Below are 19,417 nucleotides of genomic sequence, written 5' to 3'. Positions count from 1 at the left end.
CATTGTAAGCAAAGAGGAGGAAATGTGTGTTCCCCTGTGCAGCATAAAGATCTTAAGCTGTCTCCCAGCAGCATGACATACTTTGAGGATGGAGTAACTAATGTCTTCCATAAGATTCTCCTGTGGTTCATCTTCTGCAGAAGAAGGTAAAAATAGGGGATGAAGAATCTTCTCCAGAATTCCTTAATACAGGCATTGCAATACAACACTGATTTTGTTCTTCATAATAGAGGCATAGTGCTGCTGACATGCACTCTTAGTGACTTCCATGCATGTTTTGTGTCACCTGCTGAAGAGTTTGCCAGCAACAGCTCTTCTCATGGTGAAAGGTACCAGATCCAACCTGAAATACAAGAAATTCCATTTAAACGTAGGGCAAAAAAACCCTTTCATTGTGAAGGTGGTCAGATGCTGGAACACGCTGCACAGAGAGACTATGGAGTGCCCATGCTTGGGGATTTTCCAAAGCTAATGGAACATGGCATGCTCCAGCTGAGCCTCCTTGGAGCTGGGGACAGATAAACTAGAACATTTCCAGAATTGCCTGTCAGGCTCAGCCCTTACTACAATCCTGTTTGTTGTAAAGCTCCTGGCTGTAAGTATTTGGTTAAGCTGCAGTCTGAAAGTTCTGATGGCTGTTAGAATATTCTGAAAAATAGATATATACCTGTATGGGGTAACCTGTCATTTAAAAAAAACCAACAAACATTAATTATCAAATATTAGGTCATTTGTACATCATGCAGGGTCACTGTAGGTTGTTTGTAGGCTGTGTAGATTTATTATTATTAACTGTGAAGTTAAAATAGGTGTAATTAATAGTAATTTATAAGCATTTTATTGAATAATTTAGATCTTCCAGATTATGTTACTTAACTAAATTATTTGAGGCTTAACAAGAAATTAAAGGAGGCAAGGTTAAAGAAGAGGATTTAATTATTTTCCCTTTAGGTATACTTCTCAGTCTTTTCATTTGAATTTAAAAATAGGACTTAAATTGGTTTGGATTAAGATAATAATTTAAAAAGTTCTCAGTACTGCTATATTTCAGAACATAATTCCTTCCTGACAGATCATAAATTGGAACATGTTAACTTTTAAAATAAATGTTATCACTTTATTATGTTAGGAGTCTGGCACTCAAGCTTTCAGTTCTTGGTTGGTTTGTGGATTAAGACTGATTCTGACTCTACAAGAGAAAAATAGTATTTTTGTCAAAGCTTATATAAAACCACCTCTTTTAGTGTTGGTGTTCTGTTTGTAAACTTGCAGTTGCTTTTTATGCTAGAAATAGATGAATATACATGCAATATATCACAGTATGTGTGAGAGTATGGTCTTTCAATAAGCTCTTGATGCCCAATGTCAATGTGTTATAGTTTCTTCATTTCTATTTGTTTTTAAGGAATGTGACATTTCATTACAAAAGGAGCAGCTTAAGTTACTTTGGAGGCGTTTGCTCTGTGGCCAGAGGAGTAGGAGTGAATGAGGTAATTTTTTTGTTTTTTCATTATTAAAGCGAAATAAAGATGAATCTCTACGTTATAATCTCAAGAGTTTATATGTTTCCGTAATCAGGGCTTTAAAGATAACTTACATATTAAAAAGTTAGAATTCTCACAGCCAGCCTTCTTGATCATCATCAAACCACTGCTCAGAGCACTTTTATTTTTAGAAAGTATTTCTCCTGTCTGCATTATTCTCTTAAAAAGAACTTAAATTGGATTTCATTATATTTGACAGAAATTTAGACCCAAAAATCTCAGACAGGAGTATTTGAAACACAGCAGTGAATGTCCTTGTCTTACCAGTGTAAGACACTTGATCTTTTGAGGTATCAATGGCATGTAATTCTTCCTGAAATTTTTAACATTGAAATTAGAAAACAAAATGTCCCTGCGTATTGATTTTTTACTATTGTTATTTTTTTCCTCAGTGCAGTGTTAAGTTATTAATGAAATTATTCTATTTTTACATGAGTTAAATCCTACTATTAAAGACCTGTATTGTATATATATCAAGTAGACTTGTTTCTTTAGATTAACTAATGGGGAGAGATTGCCTAAGACTAGAAGAGGAATATTTTATCTGTTATGTACTTTATTGAGTTTATTTTCCTTATATGCACACAGAATTGTGATTGACTGCACTGTATCATTGAAGTAGTAGGTATGCGGTCAGCCAGAATGAACCAGTATAGTGTTATTGCAATAACTAATGGGTTTTGGTTTTTTGTAATTGTGCTCCTCTTGGATAGCAGTATGGCCTCCCTTTGCCCATGGCACAGGAACTAGCACAGAGTCTTGCTCAGAATCTTGGAATACAATGGGAGCCTGCTGCCCGGAAACCGAGTATGTACATGGAGTCTTTTGTCTTCCTTAGCTAAATAAATAAAAACTTCATTTATTGTGTTTGAAAGAAATGCCAAAATTGCTGTGACTGTAGAACAAGAATTGAGGCTCTTGGAAATATACGTAGTGAAATTTCAACTTCACCAAAATAAGAGCTGCCAGTTTAGCAATGTTCTGCATGACTTCAGTGATGTCCTGTGTCAAGATGTTTGATTCATAAGCAATATTCAAAGGTATATTGGTAAAAACACCATTAATTTAATTAAGAACTCCTTTTCTATCATAATGAAATCTGTAAATCTAACAGAAAAATCGCTGACTTTCTAAAATGAAAAAATATCTGATTTACAATTGAAGAAGTGGTAAGGAGTTGTAACCTAGTCCAATGTGACATTTGTTCAACTTGTTACCTTACTGCTTCACAGCCAGACCAGATTTGTGTGGCCTTAACACATGTAGAGTGTTGGTACAAAAACTGCTGCAAAGCCCTTGTAAGGGCTAAAGAAAATTGTTTGGTTTTTTCTCTTGCATTTTGTAATCAGTTTGGCTACTTTTTCTCTTTGTTTCCTCTTTACAAATGTGAATGATAATGTTGACTTTATTGTGGAATCACTTGAAAAATCTGTGAATTAGGAGATCATGCTTAGGAATATTGTTTTGTAAAGCATTGCTTTTGAATTGTGTAAACTAGCAAATTGCTAAAATATTTTCTATATCATTGTCTTTTGGTTACAAGTAAAACAGAATTCATACAATTTGGAAATCAGAGTATTTTTAAACTGAAAGGTAGAGGTTTTTGATATGATAGCTTAGTGTCCTTATTTGGATGCCCTTTATAGAGAAAGATTATTGAAAGACCTGGGGAGAGTAGAAATAATCATATAAATAATCTCTGAATGTTTTCCATGAATAAACTTTGGATTTCCAGTAGTAACTGCAATACATCTGTCTTTGGTAGATCATTTTTATGGGTAGTTTGCAGCTTCTGGTTTATCAACCATAAGGTGCTGATATTTGTTTTTATGTTGTGAATTTGGTCACTGTTGACTTACATGCTGTAGCTGTAAGTAAACTGTAAATCCATTTTCATTCAACTGCTTTTTTGAATAAATGTCTGGTTGATTCACATATTACTATTAATAATTTTATGCCAAAGGGAAAAACCCTGGCCTGCCCAGTAACAATCCTCTTTCAGGGTATTCTGCATTTTTAGGGAGGATAAAAAGTGAGCATTTAAAATCATCAGTATTATGTGTACTGCACACAGCCTTGTGCTGCCTGTTTTGAGAGCACGTAGGGAAGAACCTTGCCAACTATTTTTAGCTTTGTGTACTGCCTGAAGTTTTGTGTTGAGTCTTAAGAACCTGCAGACATGGTAATTTGAAAATACCATATTTTATTTAATGTATTAGAATGTCTTCAAGTGGGCTGGTTTCCTTTTTGGGGCTAGAGTTTGTACAGCCAAGCAACCATCAAATCTTTGTATAATTAGTTAAGCTCCATTTTTATAGTGAGTATTTATACTTATTGTAAGCATATTTGTAACTTGTCTCCCTTTCTATTGTATTTTGGTCTTGTCTGAGAAGAGTGTGACTGCACTGAATCCTGGGGTGGTTGCATCATGGAGGAAACAGGGTATGTCATAAATACCAGAAATTGAGGCCTCTGGAATGAGTCCATAGTTTACATTATGACAGAAATATTTACACATTGTTTCATCCATGTGTTTTAGTGCTAATAACCAAAAAACTAGAAACAGTTGGAACTCAAACCTTAGATAAACAAATGGTCAGTGAAGTTTGAAGGGGAAGCAGATGGGAGGAATTTCATTGCCCTCCACCCTCACACACTGCCAAAGATTCTTTTCTCTATACTGTAAGCAAATGATTAGAAAAGGATAACTTCTGAAATATAGGGGTTTGAGTCTTATAAATAATTTTCTGTCAGTATCTTGCTCACTGTGGAAGCTTAATTGCAAAAATAATGCAGAAAATTAGTTACAAATAAGAGGGAAGGAGCTTAGTTTCTTCATATTGTATTTGGAAATAGGTTCTTCAGTAGAGTTACTTTGTGGCTTCCCTGTAGACTTGTAATTGTCAGCCACTGTATGAATGCAGCAGAAAATCATTCCATAAATTTGAATCTGGAACCCAGGGTAAGGCATTGATCAGAATAGATACTGGCTTCCTTTATATGATGAACTCATCAAAGTATTGGTCTGTGATGGAAGTATCAGGAGAAGAGACTGTGGAAAAAGTCTCTTCTGTAGAAAAGGTTAGCAGCAAACAAAAGCCAGGAGCAGAGAATTGTCATGTAGAAGCTGAAAAAGGTCTGACTAATGGAATGAGTGAATAACTGTACTTTAAAGCCTTTTCACTTAACTCTATCAATGTCAGTAGACTTCTTTTCTATATGGAGTAATTCAGTGGGGAAATAACTCAGTAACAGTGAACTGTTAGGAAAGGAATGAAGAATCTCCTTATTGCATGGTTACCCCAGTCTTTGATAGTGTGAATAGATCTCGTTCCCAGATCTCAAAACATGATAATAAACATATCAGACAATTTCTGAATGAGAAACAACTAATAAAGTACATTTTCAGTAGTCTGGGAAAAAGATTGAATTGAGGAAACATGAGAGAAGTCTGTAACATCAAGAACAAATGATTACTCTTTCTTCCAGTATAAAAGCTAGGGAGACATGAAATGAGATTAGCAAATGTGGCAGAAGAAAATGGGATGAAATTGTTTTTCTACCAGTCTGTATTAAGCTGTGAAACTTCTTGCTGTAGCTTCTTGCAGGTGCTAAAAACAAACCTGAGAGGATACTGGATTATGCATGCAATAGAAAAGGGTGAATAGCAGCTACTGTGGTAATGTGGGTTTACCTTATTAAGAAGTTTAAAAGCTAGTTTTATATACATTCATAAAGTAGAAATACAAAAAAAAAAAAAGTTTTAAACTTTTCTTTTGTTCTTATTGTATTGTTTGAGAATTAGACTGAGTTGTCATATTGTTGCATACAGTGGTTGTAAGAAACTGGGATTTACAGTATTTAAATAATGTTGTGACCCCTTTGCCCCTTTCCAGTAGCTGGTGGTGTTTCAAGGCATTTACTCAACTAATTCTTTGCCATTTTAGGGTATATCATTCCAGGAAATTCTCCAAATGCAGCATTGCAGAATACAAAGAATTTTTACTTCGTGGGGGAGGTGCCTGTCTTTTTAACAGGCCAACAAAGGTAATAAATAAATTGGTAGTCAGGATACCTGCTACACATTGTAATGAAAATGTAATAATTTCACTGACATCATCTGTTCTCAAATGATTTCAGATATTTGTGTGCGTATTTTCTTGAGATTGTAATTAGCTATTTAGCCCCATAGCATTTAAAAATAATTTTGAGAGGAATGCAACTTGTTTTCCATAATTCTTCATATGCAAATAATGGTAAATATCACATTCAGCATAAATGCAGTACTTACTAAGCTGGAAGTAGTGCAAAATAAATCCAGAAGTGAGGTCACAGTGTATGCTTCACCTACACTCAATTCTTGGACTTTGTGTCTCAGGTTGCTGGAAAGAATGCCAGTTACCACATTAGGAAATAAAAATCCAAAGCTCATTTCATATAGACACTAGTAACTTTTGGTTGTTCTCAACATTAGCTTCATTTAATTTTAAATGTATATCTAGCAAACTGTCATTCATAGCTATTTCCTTGTACCATTGCTTTTTTTGCCTAAAAATTTGCCAAGGTCATAATTTTTTCTAAGACAATGACATCCCTCTGAAGCTGAGCAGTATAAAAATATTCCATGTGGCTGTTTTTGCCAAGTAAGAGCAATCCAAAGCATTAATATTCTGTTTAATCATAGTGTCAAACTGCTGTCCTTGTAGAATTTAATACCACATGAGGCTATTAGGCTGTTCTGTTTACTGTGCTATACCCTTTGGTGGACCATCACCTTGCACAATTAACTAAAAAAAATTTTGCTTGTTCGAGTGGTTTTGAAATCTTTTCCCAGGGTAGCAGTCTTTGCTTATAGAATAAGAATGCAAGAATTCTTACACAAAGGAATAAGTAGGGAAATAGAAAAACACAGCTTCAGGTTTTAGTGATAGTAGGCTATATGATAGGCTAAGTAATGTGAAGAAGTTGTCAATTTGATTCAATTTGACATAATACAAATCTGATTTATTTTGGAGAAAAGGCTCCTGGGGAAATGGTTGAATTACCTTTATATATTATCTGTGCCAGTGCTTCACAGTTTTAAAGTACTTTGTGGGGGGAAAATAATTATACAATGTTTAAAATGCTGTTATTTGGAGGTCAGGATGTAAGGTAGAAAACTGTGCATTTCATCCTTATGTAAGTAAAACAGAGTTGTTAAGCAGTCACCATGATGCCATTTTTAAAAATAAATCCCGAGTTATGCTCTGACATATATATGAGCATTAAATGGTTCCTGATTGCCATAGGAAAATTGTGTTCGCCTGCTTGTGTTCTATAATTATCTTGTTTGATAGAGAAATTAATTTAAGTTTCAGAGTAAAAGATCTTGCTGTTTGCACCAAAGTGTAGTAGAAACAGGAGCTTACATGGGGTGGGGGGAGAAAAATTAAGTGTTTTTTTAATCCTGTCAACATTACTGGTGAAGAAGAGCACATATGGCTATTTCTTCCCTATTATTTTGCTCCTGGCACCCAAAATTGTAGGCGCTTGAGATTACCCATATGGTTTATACAACAAAAGTGAAATGTTGTATTTCTTTTTTATTAGGCCTTATGATTATCCCTGCCCGAACCAAAACTACCAAAGAAGAGTTCCATACAACTTTATATAAAATTTGTATTGTATTCTATGTTGTATTTAATAGCTTGATGATTCTCCTCAGCTTTATTTCCACTAAGCCCATGCAGAAGGGTTTACTCACATCTTTCACTCTTAGATTTACCTGTTCACATTTTAACTTAACTTCTAACTCCTCATTTCAACCATGTTCTAGTGAATGTTCTGCTGCTAATATTCCAGTTAAATTGGAGATTCTTGATATTCTTATATGATTTTAAAACAGGATTATATTGAAAACAGACAAGCTTCTTGCAAAATCAAAATTATGATATGTGAAACCACTATAGAATCTGGATCATCCTGAACTGCAGAATTTATCTGCATTGTATCTATATGGTTCTAGGATTAGCTGTTTAGTTCTATCTGTATGTGGTTGTGTATAACTTACTAATAAGGCACATAGGACTTCCTTTTGGCAGTATTTCTGTTTATTTTTTTTCATGCACAAGCATTGCACAGGAACAGACAGTTGCTCATTGCATAAACAAGTGTAGGTACCTGAGCAAATCCCAAGAATTATATTGTGGAGCAGTATCCACATATATTCCTTGAAGGAATTATCAGAAAACTTGGAGTCCATGGAAAAGGAATGAAGTTCAAATGTCATCCCCTTAAATATTATTGTAGTGTCCCTCTATTTGTCATGGTTTTATGAGATCAGTATTCTCCTAAAGAGGACCAGCATTCCTGTGATTTAGCTGTATGCCTTTTATGTCTGAAAAATTCTGATGAGCAGCACTTGAAAACCACGCTGCCTTTCCATCACCGAGTCATGGCACTTGCATTGTCTGGGACAGCACATTTGTGTAGCATTATAGAAACGGGCTGTGTGACACACAAGTCACTTGGCACTGGTTTTATTCTTACTATGGGGTTTTTTTCTTTCAGCTCTTTGAAGCCACCGAGTGTGGAAATGGATATGTAGAAGCAGGAGAAGAATGTGATTGCGGTTTCCGAATGGTAAGTAGTTATATATTACTCCATAAGTCTTTCTTACAAAATTTATTAAGACAAATTTAGTGATTGGTAAGAGAAGGAGGAAAGGTTATGGAAATGAATTTGTTTTGCCTGTTGTTTGGGAACAATTTTGTTAAAGGGCTGTGTTAAAACATTTTTTCAAATGACAATGAGTGCAAAGACAGTGTCCTCTGAACAGTTCCTTTTACACCAGTGACAAGATACAGCTGTTTCCCAGCAGTTTTTGAGCTACACTGGAGAAGTGCTTGCCCCTTTGCTTTTCCTGCATAGTATATCTGGGGTGGGAGACTCCTTACAGTTACTTGGGAGACTGGTGCCTGTGTTCAGACAGAATAATAAACTGCCGTTTTCTTCTCTTGCAGAAATACTCCAATAATATTTTTGCAAAAAATCTGCCCTCTATATTTGAGTCCTCATTCTAGTATTTAAATATAATTACACCTGAAGTTAGGTTGGGGTTTTTTTCTGCATTGAATACTATCGAACTAAGCAGCATAAATTTGGCACAGGCTTAAAAAGATGTGAATCCCTGTGTTGCCCTAGCATTGTATGTCACTGTTTTCCCTTTAGTATTTGAGTATTTTAAAGGTTTCTTCCAGCTGGTAATTTCAGATCATCAGTGCTAAGCTGAATCTTTTGTCTGATGGTATGTAATGGTTGTTGGAACGATTGTGAAGAAAAAAAAAACCTGTTTAAAATGGAAAACTAAATTTTTTGCTTAATTTTTTCTTCAGGAATGCTATGCAGACTGTTGTAAGAAGTGCTCTCTTTCTAATGGAGCTCATTGCAGTGATGGACCCTGCTGTAATACATCGTGTCTTGTGAGTGTTGCTGCCATATATCAATTGTTCTTTTCAGTTGTCCATGGCAGTCATGTGCAGCCTATTAAAGTTCAAAGTGTATTTTAGGTAGAAGGAAAAGGAACAGCTTATGTAGATGTATTCTTAGTGCTGAACTATGTTTTTCATTTTCTAGTTTTTCCCACGAGGTTATGACTGTCGATATGCAGTGAATGAGTGTGACATTGCAGAGTTCTGCACAGGGGATTCTGGACAGGTATGTGTGCAGAAATGTTCTCTACTTGCACTGCTGATATTTGTTTGCACTCTTTTATTTTGTATTCATTTAACAGGAAAATTGTATTAACAAACTGCAGAGTCATATGCCCAAAATGATGATGTAATAATGAAGTATAAACTATTGTAAAACTCATAGAAACAATAATCTAAGTGGACTCAAAAGATGACTTCTCTAGGTGTATTTGGTTTTTATAACTCTTGGAGTATTAGCTAACACAGTGCAGTGCAGCAGTCTCTTTCCAACTTTTCACAAGTCCCTTTTAGGTGAGGAAGCACCTTAAGAATGGTTTAAAGGAAGTCCTTACTTTACTGGACCTAGTGACTTGTTTGTACCAAAGAATTTCCAGAGCCAAGGGAACATAATGATTAACATCATTAAACTCCTTGAAGCTCTGTTGACTGGTGAGCTATAACCAGGTGCTCCCTTACTGTTGTATTGGAACTGAAATACATCTGGTGGTAGTGTTGCAAACATGGCCCCACTATTAGCTACCAAATATCCTGTTACTGAATACATTGGCTTTCATTTTGCCTCACCTCTTTAATTTGTTCTTGGAATATGCAGGAAGTTAGACTTGAACCTTGTATTTCATGGATCAAGACATGAATTTTTATAATTTCTATTTTTAGCTATAAAGATTGTTGCACTAATTATGTTTTAAACCCTCTTTATATGTTGTGCAATTTTCTTAAAAGTAGGAAAATTCTATGTGTGATCCTCTGATGCATTATTACAGTACACATGACAAAAAATATTCTTAATTTTCTCCAGTGTCCACCAAATCTTCATAAACAAGATGGGTATGCCTGTGATTCTAATCAGGTATGCAATGTTTTAAAATCCCTGCGCATCACCAAATAGAAATCAACCAAATACGCATTCTTGTTTTGTTTTGGCATTGCTTTTTTAAAATCCTGTATTCCATATTTCTTCATAAATTTTATTCTTTAAACATCAATGTTGCTTGTGCTTTATGCACTCTATGAATAGCAATAATTTCTACTTTGAGTGGAATCCACTTGGGAGTTCTACACTTTATATGTAGACATTTTGTTACACTCCATGTTAATAAGTTATTTACAACTGTGTAAGGGTATAAAGTAACTGCTTAAATGTCCGTATGTACTGGACACAAACTGGCTTTGGGTATCTGGGCCAAGATGTGTACTTCACCTACCCACATTCATGGAATCTACATCCCAGCATGCATGTGAAGAATAAAATTGAGACATTTGTTGTGGGAGGGGAAGGAGATAAAGATGTTTTCAGTTCTCATTCCTAACATGTTGTGCTTTGTTTAGGGTCGTTGCTATAATGGAGAATGCAAGACAAGAGATAATCAGTGCAAATATATCTGGGGATCTAGTAGGTTGATTTTAACTACCTTAAATTTTATTATTTTATCTCTAGTTTGTTCCTGCCTTTGCTTTGGTTTTTTTGTATTTTTATTTTTTGTTCTTGTCACTCCAAGTTAAAGTTTTCTGATCAGTAGAGTAAGTAGACTGCAGTGGGAGAATGGCTTAATTGCCAAGTGGAATTCTGCATCTGGGAGTGGTGTCAGTGAGAGAATTCTGGCATGATGTGGCTGTAGATCTGGGTCAGGCAGAAAATTCTGCAGGGGGAAGGGATTGAGGATCTTTTGGGTATAGCTCAAAAACAGATGTTTTGGGGCTTTTTTTAATGACAGTCACCAGTTCCATTATCCCATCAGTGGTTCATGCCAAAGCTGCTCCACCTTGCCTCTCCTTCCTATACTGTCCTCCAAGTCAGGAAAATAAGTACCTTGGTGTGAACTTAAATATGCAAGGCATGGATTTATGTCCAGAGGTGTTGAGTTAAATAGAATTGCAATTGCAATGGGCTTTGCTTACTGCAGAGAGGGGCTGAATGTTCTGTGTAATGTTTCTGAGACAATTCAGCAGGGTAGAACTACCAGGATGTCCTGTGCTCCAGCATTTAGTGTGCTCTTGTGCATTTTGTGTAATTCATAACTGCCACTGGGGCCACGCTGTCTTATTATTTATCTTCCTCTATATAGTTGTTGTGCTTTTCTATTTTCTTTTTTTTTTTTTTAGATTCATTTTTAGAAAAAACAGTTGAGCTCTTCAGTAAATAATTACAAGTTTAAAACCTATTAGTTCAGAATTTTACTCCTAAAAATAATTAAAAATTACACTTTGTTCAAGTTTGGTTTCCTGTGAACACTTGAAAAATAGAATAAAATCAACATTGAGTTGATGTCAGAATGTATGCTTATCATAAATGTCCTATATAAAATCTTCTGAAATGCAGATCAGAAAAAATTGCAGTGAAAAACAGCTATGTGCAACTGTCAGAAAGTGAACAAAATTAGACCACAGATAAATTTCATATACAGAATGCAATACAGACATTGTGGAGACTGCTTTTAGAAGTTCAGAGCAAATTTTGAACATGTCAGTAGGTATTTCAGTTTCACCTATTCTCCCTTTTAGTCACTGGAAAATACCATCAGTGAACATATGCGTGTATTTAAATGGATGTTTTGTATTAAAAAAATTATAGAGAACAGCTGCAATAAGTGCTGGTTTTAAAGCTGTCATGTTGCTTGTGGAAAGCATGATTTCTTTTTCCTCATCAACAGAGTCTTCAGGATCTGACAAATTTTGTTATGAAAAGCTTAATACAGAAGGCACAACAAAAGGAAACTGTGGAAAGGATGGAGACCGATGGATTCAGTGCAGCAAACAGTAAGTGCAGTTTGGTAGAGATTATTTGTAATTCAAATTGGTAATTGGTAGATTGTCTACTTCTTCTACTTTTTTATGCATGTTTCAGCAGCTTGTTTTGCATTATTTTGAATTTTCTTTCCCACGTGAGGTTTGCATCTTGAAAAAGTTGCACTCTAATAAATCTATGAGTGACTCAGCAATACACTTGTAAAGAATTCTAGACTTTCAGAAGAATATACTGTGACTTCATTTATTTCAGAGGAGCTGAGGGACAAGACAACAAAAAAGTCACAACTTCATAACATAAAAACACCACAGACTTGGCAGAGTACACACACTGTTCACTTTTCTGGGACTGATACCAGATTATGCTGTTTCAAGTTTGTTCTAACCTTTATTTCAACCAGCGGAGGACCATTATACATTTGAATGCTATGGAGAAAAAACCTGATTAATTTTCATGTGATCATTGCTAGATGAATATTTGATTAAATTTACTTTTCAAGTTAATGATTATTAGTAGATAGACTTAAATTTATCCTGATTTACTTCTGTTTTGTAATTTTTAATTATGTACATGCAAATTTCAGTTTGGGAATATCGTTTTTCTTTGAGTGTTTGATGCTTGTATAGTGGCTTTTTAAATTATTAGTTCTCAGGATCATAAGGAAAAGAATTTGTTTAATGGATTTTTTAATAATTAGATGAGGATAGGGTGTTCTAATATATATGTTAAATTCCTCATTTCTATAAAAGCTTTTCTTTGTTGGTAGAGAGATGCATGATCTGGCCAAAGAGCTATTTACGGTTTTTTCAGTTTTAACAAGGTCAATTTCCAGCATTCATCCAGCTGCTTCTGTGGCTTAGGACAATCAGTATAAGCTGATATCCTTCCATTGAAGATATAAAATATATGTTGCATATATTATATAAAATATATTTAAATATATGCAGATATCAAATAACATTAGTAAAAAGCTGATTCTTTACCAAAACTTGGACACACACAACTGCACACTAAAAATTGTTGTTATCGTTCTGTTGTCCTGCAAGGGAAATAAAATGCAATGAAAATGTCAAACTTGATGTGAATGTGTGGTGTGTAAGCTGCCAGAGAGAAGGAAAAGCAATTTAACTTAACATGACAAAACTTTGTACAGTTTGGCTCCTCTTAGTTGTTCTGGATTGTTCTTAGAGCATGGACACATTCTGTGCCCATGTGAGCATTGGAATGAACGATGACTTGTTTCTGCCTCTTGTCATTGAAATAAAATAATATTTTATTTCCAGGCTTGCACTCTGAAAATCTGTCCTGTGGCTTATGGTAATATATTTCTGTGATCAGCAGCACCATTGCCTTTCTTTTTTGTAAGTTTACCTCATATTATTCCAGTAATATTTTGATTTATGTTTTCATTTTCCAGTGATGTTTTCTGTGGCTTTTTGCTCTGTACTAATCTTACTAGAGTTCCACGAGTTGGTCAAGTTCAAGGAGAAATTATCCCAAATTCTTTTTATCATCAAGGACGCATAGTGGACTGCAGGTAAAAGATAATGCAATATTCTAACATGATTTTTCTCTGTCAAACCAAATCGAATTAAGATAGACATAAATGTGAGATTCTGTGAATTTTAGGTAATTGCAGCAAAATCCTTAATCTGAGTGGTATTTCTTTTGATTTAAAAAAAAATCCCAAAGCCATAAAAAGCCCAATATTCCACATTTAAAGAGGGTAAAATGTGGATTATACTTCTGAATCTTCTGCTTGATCCCTCCAACAGCAGAACTTCACAGTCAGAGCCTAATGCTCAACATTATGTTTTTCTGGGGGTGGAGAAAGTCTGTGACTGACAAAGTCAGTGTTTTGAATATAATGGTTTTGAGTATTAAATACTCAAGGAAACAGCTGTAGTGGAGTGAAGGTTGAGAGGGAGTAACCTGCAGAGTTGTGGCAGATTAAGATATTCAGCTACAGTTCAGTTAAAAAGCAGGTAAATGAGTTTGCTACAATGCTGGGTTTGTATTTTGAAGACGTTGGCAACATTGCTGTCACCCTAGGGAACCCTGTCTTACATAGTTGGGTCCTGAATGAACAGTGATTCTTAATTCTTCCATTATTACACTAATTACACTTTTTTATTTAAATCACATGGGAAGTTAGTTTTTTAGTATCTTTTTCTAGCAATAGTATTTCACAGCATCTGGGGGGAAAGAAAAGGAAAAAAAAAAAAAAAAAAAAAAAAAGCATGGTGTGTCTTAAAAACAGACTTAAAAAACCCCAAAAACTAAGGCGCCCTTTTTGAGTATTTAAGTCCTAATCTAGACTTATTTTTATTTTGACAACTGGAACACATTGTCATTGCTGTGGACAGACAGAAAAACTCTTCAGTTTTATTCAGTCTGTCTGAAAGCTTAAATGAAAGAAAGATGTGGGGCTTTGAGTGTTTATACCCACATGCTTTTAATATTTTCAAAATATTCCAGTCGTAATACTAATGTTATTTTAAACTTATTTCTCCTAGTGGTGCTCACGTTCTTTTAGATGATGATACAGATTTAGGTTATGTGGAGGATGGAGCTCCATGTGGACCTCAGATGATGTGTCTGGACAAAAAGTGCCTGCCAATTCAGTCCTTGAACATAAGCAGCTGTCCCATTGGTTCCAATGGAAAAGTCTGTTCTGGTCATGGGGTGAGTCTGTACTTGGGAGTGAGCAGTTCAGCTTCCCCAGCTCTCTCTGCTCTACCTGATCCTAACTCCTGAAGGTCTTACTTTTCATCTGAAACCACAAATGCTGGATTCAGGGGAAGACTGCCATTTTGTGATGCACAAAAAATTTTTAGAAAGGAAAGTTCTCAAATTGTTTCCGCAATTATATCCAAAGAGTTGGGTTTGTTAGTAGCAAGAAAGACCTTTGATATTAGTTATTGTAAGGACTTCTGTAATGTACTACCCATATTTCAAGCCACTTGCCATCTTCAATTAAATGTTTTCCTGCACACTAACAGCTTTATAAAGTTGATCTTGTGTTCATAGATTTATAGCCCATGGTTCAAATAATTAAAGTTCCAATCTGTGGGTCCTCAGCAGAGAGGGAGTTCTTGGACAGTTCCAAACCATCCTTGAACAGATCCAAAGTGTATCATTTTATATTCAGGCACATTATGTTCTGTTATTCTCCATAAGTTCATTTGTCTAAGATGTTTTGATGAACAGGTCACTGTTTTAAATACCAATAAAACCTTTCCATTGTGGGATTCAGTGAGACAAATACTTGCCTGAAGGGCTAGACTTTTTACAAGAAGAGGCTTATTTCTTCTTGCTGTCAATACCTGAATATGAAATTGAGTGTTTCAAAGTGGAGGGTTAGGTTCAAAATCAAGAAGAAAACTTTTGAAATTGTAAAGTATCTAGGAGATTAGAAATAATTTTGGTACTTTTTGCGAGTGACATGAAGGGTGAGTGGACTATTTTACCTATTCTGTTTTGGATTATCACAATTCCTAATTTTAAAAGGGTATTTCAGTTGATCAAACCTGCCATAAAATGTGTTTATCTTCAATTTCTCTGGTAAGATTCTTCAGTGAGTGCTTCTTAAAAGCAGAACATAATAAAAGTTGAATTTAAAAAATCACATGTGCTACTTAGAATCATTTGTGGGTAGGTTGTTTTCTGGGGGTTTTTTCACATTATATTCCAGTGTCCAAAAGACATTATTACCTGTTTGTCTAATGATTGATCTAATTTTTAGTTCTATAATCAAAGCTTCATTCTTTATGTCTGTTTCTTGTGTCATCCTTTTTTTCCACAGTAACCTCTTCTAGCTACACCATTCCGTGTTCTTTTTCATATGTAAAATTTGTAGCTATTAGCTCTTGCTATTGATTTGATGGTTTACGTTTTGTCCACTGGATAGGTTTTTCTGTATCTAATAAACATACTGCCAATTTTAGAGTGTTAAGTCCTTTTTTAGAGGTCATTCAGGTAAATGTAAACTTAGGAAGAACTGTTCCCTCTCTTTTAGAAGCCAGACAAGGATTCCTCATTTCTGCTTAGGAAAAATGCTGACAAAGCCAATGCAAATGTATTAACTTTGTTCCACATGGGAGCAAGCTGTAAATGAGAGGTTGGAAAGTGTAACCATGCCTTGAACCTTTTCGAAAGCAAATGTTTGTATCCCTTCTGGCCATCCAGGCTCAAAATCCAGATAGTTGACTGGTGAAGATCTAACTAGTCTAGCTAAATTGCTGTTATTTTTCACAGCCTGTGCAGGTGTGTAGTGCCAGTGATGATAGAACCAGTTCTGCTTCTCCTAGCATGTGAGAATATTAGGAGGGTTAAGGCAAACTTCCACGTGTGTGATGTCATTCCAAACACTCAGTGCTATTGTTGCAATATGTAAATAGGTAAGTTTTATACAATGAATTAATGTCTAATTAAATATTAATAAAATGCAGTTAAAAACTAACTTCTGTCACTTTTTTTTTTTCCCAGGTTTGTAGTAATGAAGCCACTTGCATTTGTAATTTCTCCTGGGCTGGGACAGACTGCAGCATTGATGATCCTGTCAGGGATACTGGTGGCAAAAAGGATGAAGGACCCAAGGGTTTGTGTTTTGTTTCAGTTTTTATGTTCTTTTAAGTATTTATGATGTTTTTTTGTTGATACATGGTAGCAGAATCAGCATATAAAAAGCAAATACTGTTGTACAGTTGTGTTTAGATCCAGACAGTAAAATTCTGCTTCATGTAAAGGAAGTAGCTTTTTCTACTTTGAGAATTGATAAAAATTTTACTTTCCTAACATAAATTTGATGAAGATTTCAACAGGTAATTTTTTTCTTTTGTCCCTTATTCTCGATTTTTTAATGACAGTTTTTGTTGTGATTGGAATCTGACTTAGTGTAGCTCTTATTTTTTTATATAATAATTGAATATTTATATTTTACTAGAGATTTTCAGTTTTTCTTAGTCAATTAATTCAGAGAGCTGTGGCATAAAAAGGGAAAAGTGGAATGTCCCTGTAAAATCAGATTCCTTGAAATCACATTGCAATGAAAAAAAAAAAGAAATTAAGATTTTTGAGAACTTATTCTTACAGTCATTGTTGCTTGTTCTTATGTACTTGGTACGTGTTTTAACTACATATGAAGTGCAGATACAAAGAGGAGGTGCTGAGGAAGTAATCCAAGTTTTTTAAAGAGGAAGGAAAGTATTTGAGTTTATTTCTGACTCCTCTGCCAAAGAATATCTTTGGACTTATGCTGTCCAGTTTTTTTTCTGTCTTTCCTGTCATCAGGGCACTGTTCAACATCCAGCTATATTTATCCAGTCTTACCCATTTACAGATCTTGTTCCCAGTTCCAGGTTCTTCTGCTCCATTTGCAAGGCAGATGGAGAAGTCCTGAGGACTTAAACTCTAATTGATTAGTCTAAAAGTACCAAGGTTTCAAGGAAGGACAGGATTTTGGTATGTCACTCTGGAATGGCTCTACATCTGTCTTGTGTGCCTTTTTCTGTTACCCCTTAGCAGAATGGTTTCAGTTGACCTTTGCCAAGAACTGTTTGAAGAGATCATCTTGAAACAAGTTAGTGTTGTGAAGGAGACTCTCTAGACCAGTCCAGATTTGTATAAGGAATCTGCACAGGTGCTTCCTGGGCTCCTGATCCCAACACTATTCAGTGTAGAGCTGCCTGGTTTGTGTTCTACCTTTCAAGCCACTTATCATTCCATTTCCTCTAAAAACCTTCCTGACAGTGAAATGCTGCTTAGGGAGTCCTAAAAAAACTCCAGAAATTATGGAGACCAACACTAAAGAACTGTTCAATTCTTTGTGTGGATGAGGAAAAAAGGATTTACAGCTGTGACACTGAGAGCACATGAATTTTACTTTGTTCATTTCCAAATCTGGTAGATAAGAAATTATTCCCTCCTCTGTGAAAGGGTCTATAGGAAGGGTAACACAAAAGGTACACTTATCTTTGATAAATTACTGTTAAACAGATTAACTCATCTAGTCCAAAATGGAAATACCTTTGTGAAAATTAATATAACAACGTTGAAATATTCTGGAAAAAGCTTTAAATGAACAGTATGTACATGCTAGCAGGTACAGGCAAAATTTAGACTGGAGTGGAGTCCTCTGCAAAATGGCAGACTCTGCGTTTGTTTGAGGTGGCTTAATGATCTCAAAAGATGAGTTATTTTTCTTATGGTGTTACAGTAATTTACTGATATTGAATCACCTAGAAATGAATTTAGGAGACTGAACACTGAAGTCTTGCTGTGTACTTATAGAGAAATTCCTTTGTGAGAAGATTTCAGAAGAGTACAGTAGTTTTCTTTGTTGTAACGACCCAACATACTCAAGAGTAGCTTCCATTAAGTTTTTATCCCTTATTACTCCCTGTGTCATATGCCAGTTTACAAGTCTGAGACAGAAACCAAAATACTTGTTTTTCCTTAGCCATAAGTTTAAATGCAGTGAAACAACTCATGATGTGAAAACTCATCTAATAGGTTTAAGATTCTTTGCACCAAAACTCCAAGCATTTTTCTTCTTACAATTAGAATATGTATACTTAGGGAGTGTTGCTATTTGTATTTGTACTGTTGTGATAATTGACTATTGACTGCTATTCTGCTGCACTTTTCAGACTTTTCCATCATCCATCAATTGCTTTTTGGCTCCATTATCTATTTCAGGATAAAAAAAAAAAAAATCTGGTCCTTAATATGTTGCTATTAATACAGAACTCTTGAATTACTCTAAACTCAGCAACCTACTGTATCCTGTACTAGCAGATGTACACAGCGTTTAGCAGTTTGGGAAGACAAAGAGTTCTTGCTGTTAGTTTTTGGTTACTGCAGAAACTTTGAATTACTTTAGAGTGTGGGTTAGAAGTTTTGAAATCAGTGGGACTCCATATGCACATGTGATTCTTTTCTTGCAATTTAATTTGCAGAATTAGGCCTTTATTTGACTAGTGGAGAGGTGTTTGTTTATTTTAATATAGAACTTATGTCTCAAGTGTGTATGTGTGTGTGTGTGTGTATATTTATGAAATGGGAAAAAAATTCCCAAAATATTTTAAAACACACTTCACTCAGCATGGAGTCTATAAAATCTTTGTCCCTAAATTCCCATTTGACAGGGAATTCAGCTGCTTGCTTGTGGTCTATTGTGACTCAATGAATCTATCAAACTTTTAATCTCTAACATAGGAGATGTACAGAATTTTTTCCTCAAAGGAGTTCCCTTAAGGAATAAAAATAAGGCCTAGATGTCTTGAGAAACTATCTGAACATACCAAATTTTCTAGGGTGTTACCTGAAGCATGTTTCTAGGGTAGATTTTGCTTTTACCATTTTTAGGTTGTATAGATAAACAGAGAATCCTATTGATAAAGGCAGTAACAAAGAGAAATATTACTAATTAGTAT

General features: G+C 35.0%; 1 protein-coding gene across 5 annotated transcripts in view; it reads left to right on the top strand.

The window, feature by feature from the left end:
* ADAM23 (ADAM metallopeptidase domain 23) overlaps positions 1-19,417 on the top strand; it is a 70,299-nt gene that overhangs the window by 36,368 nt on the left and 14,514 nt on the right. For all 5 annotated transcript variants that reach the window (XM_056496384.1, XM_056496385.1, XM_056496389.1 and 2 more), the window contains exons 12-24: positions 1,406-1,490; positions 2,261-2,351; positions 3,938-3,986; positions 5,492-5,591; positions 8,094-8,165; positions 8,918-9,004; positions 9,159-9,239; positions 10,035-10,085; positions 10,565-10,628; positions 11,887-11,992; positions 13,399-13,518; positions 14,498-14,666; positions 16,470-16,581. In XM_056496384.1, coding sequence (XP_056352359.1) covers positions 1,406-1,490; positions 2,261-2,351; positions 3,938-3,986; positions 5,492-5,591; positions 8,094-8,165; positions 8,918-9,004; positions 9,159-9,239; positions 10,035-10,085; positions 10,565-10,628; positions 11,887-11,992; positions 13,399-13,518; positions 14,498-14,666; positions 16,470-16,581 — 1,187 coding nt within the window. The remainder of the gene's footprint in view (positions 1-1,405; positions 1,491-2,260; positions 2,352-3,937; positions 3,987-5,491; positions 5,592-8,093; positions 8,166-8,917; positions 9,005-9,158; positions 9,240-10,034; positions 10,086-10,564; positions 10,629-11,886; positions 11,993-13,398; positions 13,519-14,497; positions 14,667-16,469; positions 16,582-19,417) is intronic.

Source organism: Oenanthe melanoleuca, chromosome 7 (genome assembly GCF_029582105.1).
Source record: "Oenanthe melanoleuca isolate GR-GAL-2019-014 chromosome 7, OMel1.0, whole genome shotgun sequence".
Taxonomy (NCBI): domain Eukaryota; kingdom Metazoa; phylum Chordata; class Aves; order Passeriformes; family Muscicapidae; genus Oenanthe; species Oenanthe melanoleuca.
Note: the sequence above shows the minus strand (reverse complement) of the source record. Positions and strands in the feature narration are given on the sequence as shown.